Source organism: Phyllopteryx taeniolatus, chromosome 5, assembly GCF_024500385.1.
Source record: "Phyllopteryx taeniolatus isolate TA_2022b chromosome 5, UOR_Ptae_1.2, whole genome shotgun sequence".
Lineage (NCBI taxonomy): Eukaryota > Metazoa > Chordata > Actinopteri > Syngnathiformes > Syngnathidae > Phyllopteryx > Phyllopteryx taeniolatus.
In genome coordinates, this window is record NC_084506.1 from 3,617,538 (window position 1) to 3,633,706 (window position 16,169).

The 16,169-nt window shown below is 44.4% G+C and overlaps 1 protein-coding gene across 4 annotated transcripts in view; it reads left to right on the forward strand.

Moving 5' to 3' along the window:
• Positions 1–15,746, forward strand: part of LOC133477737 (polypeptide N-acetylgalactosaminyltransferase 18-like) — a 200,628-nt gene extending 184,882 nt beyond the window's left edge. For 3 of the 4 annotated variants that reach the window (XM_061772814.1, XM_061772813.1, XM_061772811.1), the window contains one exon: positions 12,754–15,746. In XM_061772814.1, coding sequence (XP_061628798.1) covers positions 12,754–12,900 — 147 coding nt within the window. In that variant the 3' untranslated portion in view covers positions 12,901–15,746. Of the gene's footprint in view, positions 1–1,630; positions 3,789–12,753 lie in introns of those variants that run through there. The other variant, XM_061772812.1, reaches the window with a different exon arrangement.
• Positions 15,747–16,169: the final 423 nt, after the last annotated feature.

The following is a 16,169-nucleotide window of genomic DNA, read 5'->3' on the forward strand; positions in this document are numbered from 1 at the left end:
CCTCAGTGGCAGGGCCAAGGGGATGGATGAGATTCGCCCTGAGTTCATAAAGGCTCTGGATGTTGTGTGGCTGTCCTGGTTAACACGCCTCTGCATCATTGCATGGAGATTGGGGACAGTACGTCTGGATTTGAAGACTGGGGTGATGGTCCGCCTTTATAAGAAGGGGGACTGGAGGGTGTGTTCCAACAACAGGGGGGTCACACTCCTCAGCCTCCCTGGTAAGGTCTATTCAGGGGTGCTGGAGAGGAGGGACCATCGGGAAGTCAAATCTCAGATTCAGGAGGAGCAGTGTGGTTTTCATCCTGGCCGTGGAACAGTGGACCAGCTCTACACCCTCGACAGGGTCCTCGAGGTAACATGGGAATTTGCCCAACCAGTATTCTTGTGTTTTGTTGACTTGGAGAAGGCGTTCAACCGTGTCCCTCTGGGAGTCCTGTAGGAGTGCGTCATAGGGAGTGTACGGGGTACCAAATCCCCTGATATGGGCTATTGGCCTGTACGACCAATGTCAGAGTTTGGTCTGCATTGCTGGCAGTAAGTCGAATTCGTTTTCGGTGAGGGTTGGAGTCCGCCAATGCTGCCCTTTGTCACTGATTCTGTTCATAACTTTTATGGACAAAATTTCTAGCCCCAGCCAACGCATAGAGGGGGTTTGGTTTGGTGGCCTCAGTATTACATCTCTGCTTTTTGCAGATGATGTGGTTCTGTTGGCTTCATCAAGACATGATCTCAAACTCTCACTGGAGTGTTTCGCAGCAGAGTGTGAAGCAGTTGGAATGAAAATCATTACCACCCAATCTGAGACCATGGTCCACAGTCGGAAAAGAGTAGACTGCCCTCTCCAGGTCAGCAATGAGATCAAGTGGAGGAGTTCAAATATCTCTGGCTTTTGTTCACGAGTGAGGGAAGAATGGAATGGGAGATGGACAGACGGATTGGCGCAGTGTCTGCAGTGATGCAGACTTTGTATCGGTTCTGGTGAAGAAGTAGCTGAGCCGAAAGGTGAATTTCAATTTCAATTTACCGGATGATCTACGTTCCTACCCTCGCCTATGGTCATGAGCTGTGGGTCATGACCGAAAGAACAAGATCCTGGATACAAGTGGCCGAAATGATTTTCCTCTGCAGGGTGTCCGGGATGTCCTTTAGAGATAGGGTGAGAAGCTCCGTCATCCGGGAGGGGCTCAGTGTTTAACCGCTACTCCTCCGCATTGAGAGGAGCCAGATGAGGTGGCTCAGGCATCTGATTAGGATGCCTCCTGGGCGCCTCCCAGGTGACGTGTTCCAGGCATGTCCCATTGGGAGGAGACCCCGAGGATGATCCAGGACACACTGAAGAGACTATGTCTCCCGGCTGGCCTGGGAGTGCCTCGGGATCCCCCCCAGAAGAACTCGATGTAGTAGCTGGGGAGAGGGAAGTCGGGCTTCCCTGCTAAAGCTACTATCCCCACGACCTGAAGTGAGTGGGGACAAGTGGAAGAAAAAAAAAAAAGGGAAGGAAGAAGAATAAAATATTGGCACCCCTGACTGAGGTGCCAATATTTTTTAGCATGACTGTCGTAATAGCTGCCCAGTCATATTTATCTGAATTGACTAAAATCATAAAAAATATTCTCTTGTCTTACAGACCTAACACAATAGTGTGTGTGTTTTTGTGCTGGATGAGTGCCGGTGTGCGAAAGAGCCAACATGGCAAAGGACAAAGGGAGACAGCCTGTCCTGTGGAGCACTGAGCAGGCAGGAAGGATTGGTGAATTATTAATATATAGATTTACAATATTGAGCTGACCGCAACCTGAGGGAACAACCATCAAGAGCAAGCAGAGGAAGTTTGGCTCTTCTGATCAAGAATGTTTTTGTATAAAGAGGGATTTACATTGGCCTTTTTTGGACATACGCTGCTTTAGGGTCTGTTTCCTTTAAAACAAATTGAATAAAATGTAACAAAAAAATTGTCTAATACAATTTTGCAATACATGGTCACTGACCTTATCACCCGTTGCAGGGTGATAAGGTCAGTGACCGTGTATTGCAAAATTGTAAGTTACAAAGTTGTGACAATCTCGGTAAAACAGACATTCCAAACAGAATCATAAGCTCAATACAAAAACTGTACTCATGGTCCAGCTTTTGTATTGTACCATATTTAGTTATACAAGTTTGTGTAATTTGGTGGCTGATCAGTGCAAATTTAATGACCTGATTTTGTGCAGAGCATCTCATTTGTCTACTGGTACAAGAATGTCATACTTTCTTCTCATGTGTTCCTCTGTATGTGCCTTTTATGAGCAATGACTTGATGATTGACCATGCGGCTGACGCGTTGCCAGCCAACCAGCAAACTGTTTTTGTGATGGCTTTCTGGCTGACTGTCTGTCTGACCCTCTGATTAACTGGTGCTCCCGCCTTAATAGCAGGGAATCAATAGTGCAGTCCAACTGTGCACTTTTCAGAATGACAGGTGGGTTCACTGAGTTGAGGACAAGGGTCTGGACAAAAGCCAAGTGTGTGTGTTTGTTTATTTAAATAGAAGTGTCTTTGTCTTTTTTGTCCCTTGCAATTACGATCGATTATTATGTTATACTTAGAGGGACCCAGATCCTTCGTCAGAAGGAGGTATGGCTTTGTCTTTGAGTGAATAACTCAGATCGCAATCATGTTTTGTCTGAATAGTAAATGTTAAGACTACTAAAGCATTTCAGGGTTGACTGCTTGACAAATAAAAGTATGCACCGTAAACACTGGGACCATTGCTCAATGAACAAATTAAATAACAAACACATCACTGTGTGTATGGGTTTTCCACCTTAACAAAGAATGCCAATTCTCAAACCTCTACAAGATGAATCTGTTGGTTCAAGCAAGTAAAATGTATTTCTTTTAAATGCTTCCTAATTGGGCCATAAAGTGGCTGCTTCCAGAATAATACAAGATTTAAATACCACCTCAATTGTTAGACTTCTTATCTTGTGATACATACTGTATCAATTGAGGTACGCTTTGTCAATTGTGTTTTCAAACAAATGTCATTTTCTATACCAAGACATAGCTGCTATGTTGAGTATCTCTTATCAGCCACAATGCTTGACAGGTTCCAGTGCTCCAAAGCACTTGTGGCAAACCAAGCGAAACATAGTCACTTTCCAGTTCATACTAAAAACAAACTGTCACGTCCACTTTATCTGTCTGGGTTCCTACAGGTGGCTACTGGGATGTCAAATCTGGAAGGGAATGTTTCCTCACATTGAGCCAGGCTTTCCCAGTTACTGAGCCAAACTTCCTAAAATCCTGTACATCATGGATTGCCATTACATTGATATACTGTATACTCATTACTAATGATGGAAAAACAGAAAACATGAATCCATGATGCATCCATCCATCCATTTTCTACCGCTTATCTGAGGTCAGGTCGCGGGGGCAGGGACGCCCAGACTTCCCTCTCCCCAGCCACTTCATCCAGCTCTTCCGGGGGGGATCCTGAGGTGTTCCAACCGAGAGACATAGACTCTCCAGCGTGTCCTGGGTCGTCCTGGGTCTCCTTCCGGTGTGATGTGCCCGGAAAACCTCACCGGGGAGGCGTCCTAATAAGATGCCCCATCCACCTCATTTGGCTCCTCTCGATGTGGAGGAGCAGCGGCTCTACTCAGAGATCCTCCCGGATGACCAAGCTTCTCACCCTATCTCTAAGGGAGAGCCCGGACACCCTGTGGAGGAAACTCATTTCGGCCGCTTGTAACCGGGATCTTGTTCTTTCCGTCATGACCCACAGCTCGGTACCATAGGTGAGGGTAGGTATGTAGATCGATCGGTAAATGGTGAGCTTCGCTTTTCGGCTCAGCTCCTACTTTACCACAACCAACCGATACAAAGTCTGCATCCCTGCAGACGCTGCACAGATCCACCTGTCAATCCCGCGTTCAATTCTTCCCTCACTCGTGAACAAGACTCCAAGACACTTGAACTCCTCCACTTGGGGGTCATCCCCGACCCGGAGAGGGCACGCCACCCTTTTCCGACTGAGGACCATGATCTCAGATTAGGAGGTGCTGATTCTCATCCCAGCCGCTTCACACTCGGCTGCGAACCGCTCCAGCGAGAATTGGAGATCATGGCTTGATGAAGCGAACAGAACCACATCATCTGCAAAAAGCAGAGATGCAATTCCGAAGCCACCAAACCGGACCCCCTCTACGCCTCGGCTGCGGAAGAGTCCAACCCGCACCGGGAACGAGTCCGACTTACTGCCAGCAATGCGGACAAGCTCTGACACTGGTCGTAAAGGGAGCGAACAGCCCATATGAGGGGGTTCGGTACCCCATAATCCCGAAGCACCCCCCACAGGAATCCCCGAGGGACAAAGTCAAACGCCTTCTCCAAGTCCACAAACCACATGAAGCCTGGTTGGGCGAACTCCCATGCACCCTCGAGGACCATGCAGAGGGTGTAGAGCTGGTCCACTGTTCCACGGCCAGAACAAAAACCAGGGAGGCTGAGGTGTGTGATCCCCCTGTAGTTGGAACACACCCTCCGGTCCCCGGGGGACCACCACCTCAGTCTGCCAATCCAGAGGCACTGTCCCCGATGTCCACGCGATGTTGCAGAGGCGTGTCAACCAGGACAGCCCCACAACATCCAGAGCCTTTAGGAACTCCGGGCCAATCTCATCCACTCTTGGGGCCTTGCCACCGAGGAGCTTTTTAACCACCTCGGTGACCTCAACCCCAGCGATAGGAGAGTCCGCCACAGAGAACCCAGACTCTGCTTCCTCATGATAAGGCGTGTCGGTGGAGTTGAGGAGGTCTTCGAAGTATTCTACCCACCGACTCACAACGTCCCGAGTCGAGGTCAGCAGCGCCCCATCCCCATTATAGACAGTGTTGGTGGTGCACTGCTTTCCTCTCCTGATTCGCCGGATGGTGGACCAGAATTTCCTCGAAGCTGTCCGGAGGTCTTTCTCCAGGGCCTCACCGACCACCAAAGCTGCATTCCGCTTGGCCAGCCGGTACCCATCAGCTACAGCAGGAGTCCCACAGGCCAAAACGGCCTGATAGGACTCCTTCTTCAGCTTGACGGCATCCCTCACCGTTGGTGTCCACCAACGGGCACGGGGATTGCCGCCACGACAGGCACCGACTACCTTACGGCCACAGCTCCAGTCAGCCGCCTCTGCAATAGAGGCGCGGAACATGGTCCACTCGGACTCAATGTCCCCCGCCTACCCTGTGACGTGGGTGAAGTTCTGCCGGAGGTGGGAGTTGAAACTCCTTCTGACAGGGGATTCTGTCAGACGTTCCCAGCAGACCCTCACAATACGTTTGGGCCTGCCAGGTCGGACCGGCATCTTCCCCCACAATTGGAGCCAACTCACCACCAGGTGGTGATCATTTGACAGCTCCGCCCCTCTCTTCACCCGAGTGTCCAAGACATGCGGCCACAAGTCCAATGACATGACCACAAAGTCGATCATCGAACTGAGACCTAGGGTGTGCTGGTGCCAAGTGCACGTGTGTATACCCTTATGCTTGAACATGGTGTTCGTTATGGAAAATCCGTGATGAGCACAGAAGTCCAATAACAGAACACTGCTCGGGTTCTGATCGGGGGGGACGTTCCTCCCAATCACGCCCTTCCCGGTCTCACTGTCATTGTCCACGTGAGCATTGAAGTCCCCTCAGCGGGAGAGCTCTCCAGCAACCCCTCCAAGGTCTCCAAAAAGGGTGGGTACTCTGAACTGCTGTTTGGTGCATTGGAACAAACAACAGTCAGGACCCGTGCCCCCACCCGAAGGCGGGGGGAGGGTACCCCTCGTCTACCGGGGGGAACCCCAACGTACAGGCGCCAAGCCGGCGGGCAATAAGTATACCCACACCCACTCGGAACCTCTCACCGTGGGCATCTCCAGAGTGGAAGAGTGTCCAACCCCTCTTGAGAGGACTGGGACCAGAGCCCAAGCCGTGTGTGGAGGCAAGTCCGACTATATCTTGTCTGAACTTCTCTACCTCACACACCAGCTCGGGCTCCTTCCCTGCCAGAGAGGTGACATTCCACGTCCCTAGAGCCAGCTTCTGTGGCCGGGGATTGGATGCCAAGGTCCCCGCTTCCGGCCACCGCCCAGCTCGCACTGCACCCGACCCCTATGGCCCCTCCCACAGGTGGTGAGCCCATGGGAAGGGGGACCCACGTTACCCTTTCGGGCTGTGCCCGGCCGAGCCCCATGGGTGCAGGCCCGGCCACCAGGCGCTCGCCTTCACCTCCAGGCCTGGCCCCTGTGACCCGCATCCGGGCAAGGGAAAACGTCTTCCTGAATTTTTTGTCATCATAGGGGTTTTTGGAGCTGTGCTTTGTCTGGTCCCTCACCTAGGACCTGTTTGCCATGGGATAAAAGCATAAAGCCCCAGACAACTTCGCTCCTAGGATCATTGGGACACACAAACCCCTCCACCACGATAAGGTGACAGCTCAAGGAGGGGTCCATGATGCACAATCAATAAAATACCTTGATTTGTTATACTTTAACAATGTGGATGGAAAAAAAAACAATTCAATTGATGTGATTTTTTTTGGCAGCAGTACCTACCTCATTCCAGAAGTACTTGACCTTGGAAAGGAAGGTATACGATTCAAATCCCTCTGCCATCCGAAATGAACATGATAATTTTTGTTGGAGAGATACAAATCAGTCTGCTTCCTCAAAGTGGCCTTATTGTTGTTGTTTTTAACAACGTAGGCTACATAGTGTAACGAACAACACACATTTGCGTTAACCTAGTGCATGTTTTTAGGAGCTTGATGTTGAGCCACAGATAATCTTACACACCAAAAGCCCAATACCATCACCATTAACAGCTCAATTTCTGTGGCCTCATTTGAATGGAGCGCCCACCACTCTGTGCACCAAAAAGCAAAGATAAAAAATCAGTGACCAACTGGCCATCGTAGTCTCAGGCTCAGCCGACCAGATTTATTCTCTATGCTTTCTGTCTGTATGTGTGGGGACTGGAGTGTGAACACTTAAGTCTGTCAAGCTATCCCACCTCTACAGCCCTTCGTTATGTGGGCAAACGTCTCCCTGCAAAGGACATGAAAATCAATAGCTTTTGCAGAGCCGGACTGTTGTACTGATTAAGGGCCATCTTGTAAAGCAAGGGTTTCCAAAGTCGGCCCCTCAGCTAATTTTTTTTTTACAGGCCAGCGGCACATTCTGAATATAAATTTGATACAGCCCGCATTTAGCTTTTTTTGTCTTATTTTAACTTAAGACACCTGGTATTTGTCAGAAGAAGAGTACAAAAAAATTCAAAAGCATTAATGTCATATATCATAGCATATATATAATTCTCCTAAGAATTACACTTTGGGTGCATTTGATGACACAGAGGGTAATTTTTTTTTTTTTTAAATATTGATGAACGAAGAAAAAAATGGACTGCAGCAAAAAAGGCACTTTTTTTCTTATCCAGGGCAAAAGGGCAGGTGCTTGACCACCACTTGTGGTCTACGTGTGCACATGCCTCCAGTGATGTAGAACTGTTCTGCATCATACTAAGAGCTGTTCCTAATGTTTTTGTTGCCTCATTTACCTACGGTACTTGAGAGAGTCCAAATACTGACAGCTCTCTGAATGATGTCTTACATCTTGATAAACATGGTGCTAAATGAATACCACAAAACATAAACAATGAGCATTATTAAATTTTTGAAGGCAGAATTTTTCATACAAATCTCATTAGGTTGTGCACTCACTCATGTTGTTGTGGCTGGTCGGTGTATATCTAAATAATATTTAACTACTAGATATCTTTGCCTACATTGATTGATTGATTAATAAACAATAGATGACAAATGTTGAAGTTGCCCTGCATCCTACAATTTGTTTTGTATCCGGCCCTTGATGGAAAAAGTTTGGACACCCCTTTAATGTAAAGCATATTGATTTTAAAAGCAATGCTATCTCCCAGAAGCACACAGTAAGCTTGATGGTAATAGCTTTAGTCTGCTCTCCTGGAACCTAGTAGACTAGACTCATTAAAATATGTCACCGTTCCTGCAGTATCACTTAGGAAGTATAGTACTCTGCATGCCATATTAATGTTCTTGGTTGTGTCATGCAGCAAACAAACAAGCATGTTGTCATTGCCTCACACATACAATGGAGATGTGGGGACTCGCATTAAATTATGGCAAATCAAGCCTCTTATTCAAACTGATACTGGTTTGAACAAGCTGAGAGCGCAGACATATTTTTGCATTCATGCTGTGTTTTAGTCTGATTTATTGGAAGCATCAGAGCAGCAGCATTACGAAACCTCCAATTAAATACAGCAGTGCATATTAAACAGAAAATACCTGAAAGCAGCATTTGTGATACTTGAAATTTTTTGGGAATCATTGTATCTTGAAATAGATGTGATAAAATGTATTTACAGTGTTAAAGAAAGAAAGAGAAAGAAATACAGAATGTTGAAAGATTTTTTTTTGTCTGTGTTATAAAACAACACCAGCCAAGATAACAATAATTTCTCTTCAAATATATAAAAATAGAAATCTGTAATCTGTGTAATGTGAAAAGAAAACAGCATGTTTCATGTCTGTATTAAAATCACAAAGGTAGAGAGCTACAGTATAATAATGACTCACTGTATGACAAACCAGTGTTACTGAAATCATAATAACTACTATATTTTCCGCACTATAGAGCGCATCGGATTATAAGCCATGCCCACTTCGTGTAGAAAAAATGATAATATTTACATATATTGGCTGCACCAGACTATACGCTGCTGATATATACGTTGTGAAATTAGATATTTACACAGAAAGATTTTGTAAATGTTTATTTACATACCTTGTTTCCAAACAGTGCCTCTAAGGCAGTAAAAAGGCTCAAACATAACAGAGAAGTCATTGTTTTTATTCATCCTCCTCCTGTTCACCGAAACTACTGAAGTCGTCTTCTCCAGTGTCGGAGTTGAAGAGCCTCAGAACGTCTCCATCACACACCTTTTCAGTCTTTCTGTCGCTCTCAATGTCATTTTCATCTCGAGACACAGTTACCGCTGAAGATGTGCTGTTCTCCTTATGTAGCATTCCAGCCTTTCGAAATCTGTTGGTGATCGTAGATTCTTTAAAACTGCTCCACGCTTTTAAGATCCACTGGCAGACCTCAGAAAAGGATGATCTTCGCATGTGGCCAGTTTTTGTGAAAGATTTCTCGCCGCTGGTCATTAAAAGCACGATTCACACTGATGTCCAGTGGCTGCAAAAACTTTGTTGTACCTCCAGGAATCACAGCTGGAATTGAGTTTGATCTCTTGATGGCTGTTTTCACAAAATCTGTTATATGGGCCCTCATACTGTCCAAAACAAGCAATGCTTTTTTCCGGTGAAAAAATCCTCCCGGACGCCTACTGTAACACTCCGTCAGCCATTCAGTCATTAAGCTTTACATCATCCACCCTTTTTTGTTAACTTTAACGACTACGCCTTTTGGGAGTTTTTCTTTTTGCATAGTCGTACGCTTAAAAATCACCATTGGTGGAAGCTTTTGTTCGGAAGCGGTGCAGCTCAAAACACACGTGAAGTGCGTTCTCTCGTGGCCAGTTGTTTTCACCATAATGGATGACGCTCCTGTCTTGTCAGTCCTCAAGAACATTTTCAAGTTCGGGCCATCTGCTCTTATGACCTCTGAAAGCCTTTGTTGTCTTTTGGCATTGCGTTCTTCACGCTGCCGTCTCACCATCGATTTGTTAACACCAAGCTTATGTGCAGCAGCTTGATTTCCCTCCTGGATGGACAGATCGATGGCTTTCAACTTAAAAGCTGCATCATACGCTTTTCTTCTTGTACTTTCCATGATGAGGGTGTGAAAAATAAAAAATATTTTGCGTTTGTGCGTGTCGTGCTGTGTTTTGCTTCAAGCGCGGCAAAAACTAGCGTCGTCTTCTTCTACACGCTGGAGGCATCTGCGCATGCCCAAACCGTAGTGCATTATGGGAAATCGTCATGTTTTAAGCATTACGTTCGAACAAGTTTTTGTTGTATGTTCAAACACGTTGGGTATGTCTTGTTTTTACTCTTATTGATAGCCGTTAGTGAAAAAAAAAATCATTATTTTAGCCGCATTGTTACATAGGCCGCAGGGTTCAGAGCGCGGGAAAAAAGTAGCGGCTTATTGTCTGGAAAATACGGTACTATGAAGCCCAATCCGGGAGCCACATATCTTGCCACAGCGGGGGCAGACAAGGCAAAGTCAGGTAGCCTTGTTGGTTCTGGGTGATGTCTTTGCTGCCATCGATCCCTCTGTTTCTGGGTGTGATTCTCCTCCAGGTGCAAGACCCCATTGTGGCATATTCAATGCCAATAAGGCCTGTTCACTGCCACTGACTTTTAGTGGCTGGGGTTGATGTTGCACCTCTTCAGGGTCCTTTTAAGCTGGTCATTGTATCCCACCTTCAGGTTCAGCTTCATCCCACCTCCAAGTTTTCTACCGACTGACAGGAGCTGGCCATAGAGTACATGGCGGGGTAGTCGATATGCTGGCATCCGAATTGTGTGGCCAACCAACCGTAGTTGCCTTTGTGCTCGGGTTACCTCAGTACTATGCAGGATATCTGTGTGTGGGACATAATCCTGCCAGGTAAGGCCAAAACTGCGTTGCAGGCATCTGATGTTGAAAGCTTCAAGTAGGTAGGGTGTCTTGGCTTCTGCTCCACAAAGCAATGTTCAGGCACACAATGCCCTATAGACTGCAGCTTTCTTTTCCATTAAAAGGTTGTTATTTTCAAACACACAGGAGCGCTGGAGGGAAAAGAGACCTTTGCTGACAGAAAACTTCAGTTTTTTTGTGATCACTAAGCCTAGTCAGCAGTATAGTGATGCCATATTGGCCAGTGCCAGTTTCATAGCTGCAGGGGAATGGGCGAGGGGTGCACAATCATCTGCGTATTGTAGTTCCTTCATGTTGATGAGCAAGTTCTTCGTCTTTGTCTGTAGGGGTTGGATGTTGAATACGCTTCCATCAAGGCGGAACTGGACTAAAACATCACTCTCCCCCTTATGGACTGGTAGAAGAGAAGTGTGGTTGAATAGCACTGGGGCCAATACACATCCCTGCTTTACCCCAACATCCGCAGGGAATGAGGGAGACTTCTCTCCACCTAAAAGTGCACATGCCTGCATGTGATTGTGAAACAGTTTGAGAATGCTAAGACATCTTGGGGAAACAGGATGACCCTGCGTTCACCTCCTGGGAGACCCTTCCAGATAAAGGTGTTGATTTCCCCAACTTCTACAAGTTCTTCGCCAGAGAACCGAGTCTCGCTGAGTGCTGCAATGTCGATGTTATACCTTTTGAGTTCATGTGACATGAGAGCAGTCTCTCTGTGACGCATTCCAGGTAGCCAGGTTCATAGTCATGTGCTTAATTTTCTGTTTTCTTGATGGCGACGTTAGGCCATTCAGATGATTGGAGCAAGCATTTTTTTTTAGGTCACCTTTTCAAGACCCTTTCCTGGTTAGGGTGAGCAGTGTGGACCCTGGGTTGCTCAGACGCATAGGAAACTGCTGAAGTGAGATCTTGTTCCCGGTCCCATCTCTACAATGACCATCAACCCCATGTCGCCTCTGTATAGGAATCAAGCTAGAAGTGCTAGTCAGTCTTGACACTTTATCCTATCGGCAAAGAATGGATTAGTGTGAGGGATGGCATGTGCAGTTCCTACTCCCACAGACTTGACCACATCTACCAGTTTCCAGTGGCACGAGAGGGAACTCGAGATAACCTTCAGCTGAGTGGGGTTGCAGGGGACTGCCAGAGATCCAGTCCGTCGTTATTCTGTCCAGTCTGTATCCCAGGAGCACAGATTTTTCATCTGGGGTTTACTCCTGTAGTCATTCACCATTATGGTGTAACCCACATGGCATTGGGTGGTAGGTAAGGCCAACTGCTTGCGACCAGTCCAGCATGCACCCAACCTCTCACACTAAGTTGCTTGGATAGGCTACAGCTCAGCTGAGAACAAGTGCTATAACGATTTGATGCACTCTGTTCATTTTGATTTACTGAACATTCTACTGTAAATATAGTGAAGACAAGAGCAGATCTTCGAGTCAGACTGATAAAACACAGGTCAAAATCGAGTTCATTTTATAAGCTAAAATAAACATACAGAAAAAGGATCTTTGTCTATGTCTCTCCATTCCTGCATGCTGAAGGATAATTCAAACTGCCATGTACTGATTGTAAACTGGATTGTATTTTTACGACAGTACTAAAAGAAAAACAAAATTTTTTTTGCTCATTTGTTTTATTTCTTTAATTTCATAGACATTGACATTTTTCATAGATGGGGTTTCTTCCACTGTATTGTTTATAACAAAAATGGCTGAACAATGCTGTAATAATATTATCATCATCATTTAGAAGGGTGATTAGCACTGCAGCCTCACAGATGGGGATCTGATAATTTTTCCAGCTTAGACCACACGCCACCCCCCCTCCCCCTCAACATATGACTTGGAGCCTTTCTTGGAGTTTACATGTCCGCCTCAAGCTTTCAGTTTTGTTTTTACGAAATCTGTATGTTACTGTTAAATTCTGGTCAGTTCCTCAAACAAAGGAGCTACAGTATCTGAATTTGGTACATGGTTGCTGCCCACTGTTCCTCAGAAAAGAAATGCTAAATGTACAGCACATTTTATGTGTGATTTTAAAGTACCTTTTACTTCCCCCCATCTCTCTCTCTTTAGGATGGTTCCATACAGAACACAGAGTCTCAGCGTTGTTTGGAGATGGTGGAAAGCAGTCAGCCAGAGTTTAGTTTCCAGCTGGCCATTCAGGACTGCAGCGGACAAAAATGGACCATCACTAATGTACTGACTGTCCTTCCCCAGTGAACACATTTTTGGACACTTTTATTCTAACGGAGAGGAAAAAAAGGCTACAATGAAATACAAAAATGGATGGCTAGATGGATGGACGGACAGCTACTCAGCTCTGGTTTACATTGGAATAACTCTCTTGTTGGTCTAAGTAGGAAAATGTGTTCAAAAACAGCCCTTGTTCTGAGACATACTGTATTTTTAATGAGAAGAAAGAACATTCGTAATCTGAAAGGGAACAAATTCATAAACCTATGTAACACCTCTGGTTATTGCAGGAAGTCTGCTTGAAACAAAATTTAGGGCATCAGACCACAGTTGGAGAGTGTGGTCTTCCACTATCATTCGTGTACAGTAACTACAACCCCAATTCCAATGAAGTTGGGATGTTGTGTGAAACATAAATAAAAAAATAATACAGTGATTTGCAAATCATGTTCAACCTATATTTAATTGAATCATTAACTTATAATTTTATGGCTGCAACACGTTCCAAAAAAGCTGGGACAGGTGGCAAAAAAGAATTTGAGGAATGCTCATCAAACACCTGTTTGTAACATCCCACAGGTGAACAGGCTAATTGGAAACAGGTGGGGGCCATGCTTGGGTATTAAAGGAGCTTCCCTGAATTGCTCAGTCATTCACAAGCAAAGATGGGGCGAGGTTCACCTCTTTGTGAACAAGTGCGTGACGAAAATGGTCGAACAGTTTAAGGACAATGTTCCTCAATGTACAATTGCAAGAAATTTAGGGATTTCATCATCTATGATCCATAATATCATCAAAAGGTTCAGAGAATCCGGAGAAATTCACTGCATGTAAGCGGCAAGGCCGAAAACCAAGATTGAATGCCAGCATCTGTGATGGTATGGGGCTGTGTTAGTGCCAATGGCATGGGTAACTTACAAATCTGTGAAGGCACCATTAATGCTGAAAGGTACATACAGGTTTTGGAGAAACATATGCTGCCATCCAAGCAACGTCTTTTTCATGGACGCCCCTGCTTATTTCAGCAAGACAATGCCAAAGCACATTCTGCACGCGTGGCTTCGTAGTAAAAAGGTGTGGGTGCTAGACTGGCCTGCCAGCAGTCCACACTTGTCTCTCATTGAAAATGTGTGGCACATTATAAAGTGTAAAATACGACAACGGAGACCCCGGACTGTTGAACAGCTGAATCTGTACATCAAGCAAGAATGGGAAAGAATTCCACCTACAAAGCTTCAACAATTAGTGTCCTCAGTTCCCAAACCTTTATTGAATGTTGTTAAAAGAAAAGGTGATGTAACGCAGTGGTAAACATGACCCTGTCCCAGCTTTTTTGGAACGTGTTGCTGCCATAAAATTCTAAGTTAATGATTATTTGCTAAAAACAATAAAGTTGATCAGTTTGAACATTACATTTTATTGTCTTTGTAGTGCATTCAATTAAATATAAGTTGAACATGATTTGCAAATCATTGTATTCTGTTTTTATTTATGTTTAACACAACATCCCAACTTCATTGGAATTGGTGTTGTATATAAAATTTCAATAGGGATCATTCCAATATGTTTGTGGGCAGAGGGCAACCTATTCTCATGAGCAATTTGTATGATATCCATTTGAAAGTTGAGTGCTATATTTTGCCCATGGTATTCACAAGTCTATGCCCTGGTACTAACCCCAGAAGCAATACACTCCAAAACAAAGTTGCAAACTGAAATGGATCTATTGATGACACGACATTGGTTGTAACAAAAAATACTTGGTATTAGCATATTGTACCAGGTTTCAAAATGTAATGGCAAAAAAAAAAGTACAGATAATATCATTCAGATTCTCGAGTGAGGAATAAATTCAGTCAGAGTCAGACCTCTCTCTGTGATTTTAAGTCCACTTAAACCAGGACATGGAGCTACATAGCATTGTTTTGACTGTAAAGATTTACTCAGAATCATAAGTAATTTTGTCTCCAGTATTTGAAGTCACTTATCACTTTTGCAAAAAAAAAAAAATTAAAAAAAAATTTAAAAATAGACATTGTAACAAAATAAACATTTAGGATGTACGCAAATGTACAAACTACAGATAGTCAATGACAATATAAAGTGTGCAGTAGTACAGTAATACTTGTTTTAATTGAGTTGTATAAATGATGCAGAGTGACAGAGCTATAACGATGAATACAGTAATAATGGCCCGACAGAGATGTGCAACTTGGCAAAAGTGCATTGCAGACATCACATGACCAAACCCAGAAAAAATGGTTTGGGAACTCCTTCCTTATTATGCTCTGATAACAAACAGAACTCTGGGTTGATGAATGATTTAGCAAGTTTGGGTTCAAACCATCTCATCATCAACCCTTAGTTATGCTAGGGGTTGCAAAAAAGCACAACAAAAAGCCCAAACATTTTGGGCGCCTCTTAACAACGCTTGCGCGGGAAAATGTATAGGGAGATTTTTGAAGACCTCCAAACCCTTTTAAAAATGTTAATTGTAATTTTTTTGTTCCTAATTACTCCTGCGACAATCTTCAAACAAAAACATAATGAACTTGTTCAGTGTGACTGTCATGTATTATATTCTTGTCATATTTAACCCAGTTAGTTACAGGTACTATTAAAATTTTGTTTAAAAAAAAAAAAAAAAACATTTGTACCCTGACTGGAACTGGAACTTTTTCTCAGCTACTGTGTTAGCATCCGTTATCAAACCTGTTCCAACTTTTGTGGCTCAGGCTTTAGATCCTGGACTTTTCATAGTTTCTCCATTTTTAGGAGGTTGCTAATATTCAAAGTTGTGAAAATGTCCAAGATATTTTATTAGTCTATCAAAATTAGATATCAGAGCTGGAAATAAAACTGCAATATATCAATGTGTGTCCTCTGTGTCCATTACTTTAAGCCTCCATAAGGGAGTAAGTTGTCTTGTACAAGTCGCATATACTGCACTATAAAGCTACTTAATTTATATTGATGTGTTGGTCGATAGTCACTAGCTGGGCCATTTTCCCGAGTGTTTGCATCTTTGATAAACTTGATTTTGGCACAGATGAGCAAATATACTGACAGCAATTCAACCAGTTCAAGCTATTTCCTCCCAGGTGTCTCCAAAACTCTGGTGCTGTTTTAATAATTATTCTAAATCAAAAAAGAATGGCAGGGGGTGAAGCAGCTGTAATTCAGTATTGTGACATTGAGCAGTAGATTTTTTTTTCATCTTTAGCTGGGCTTTAACCTAAAAGATCCAGTGAATGGATCCCGATTCATGGATTGGTTTGAACAGACTCTCCTTTATT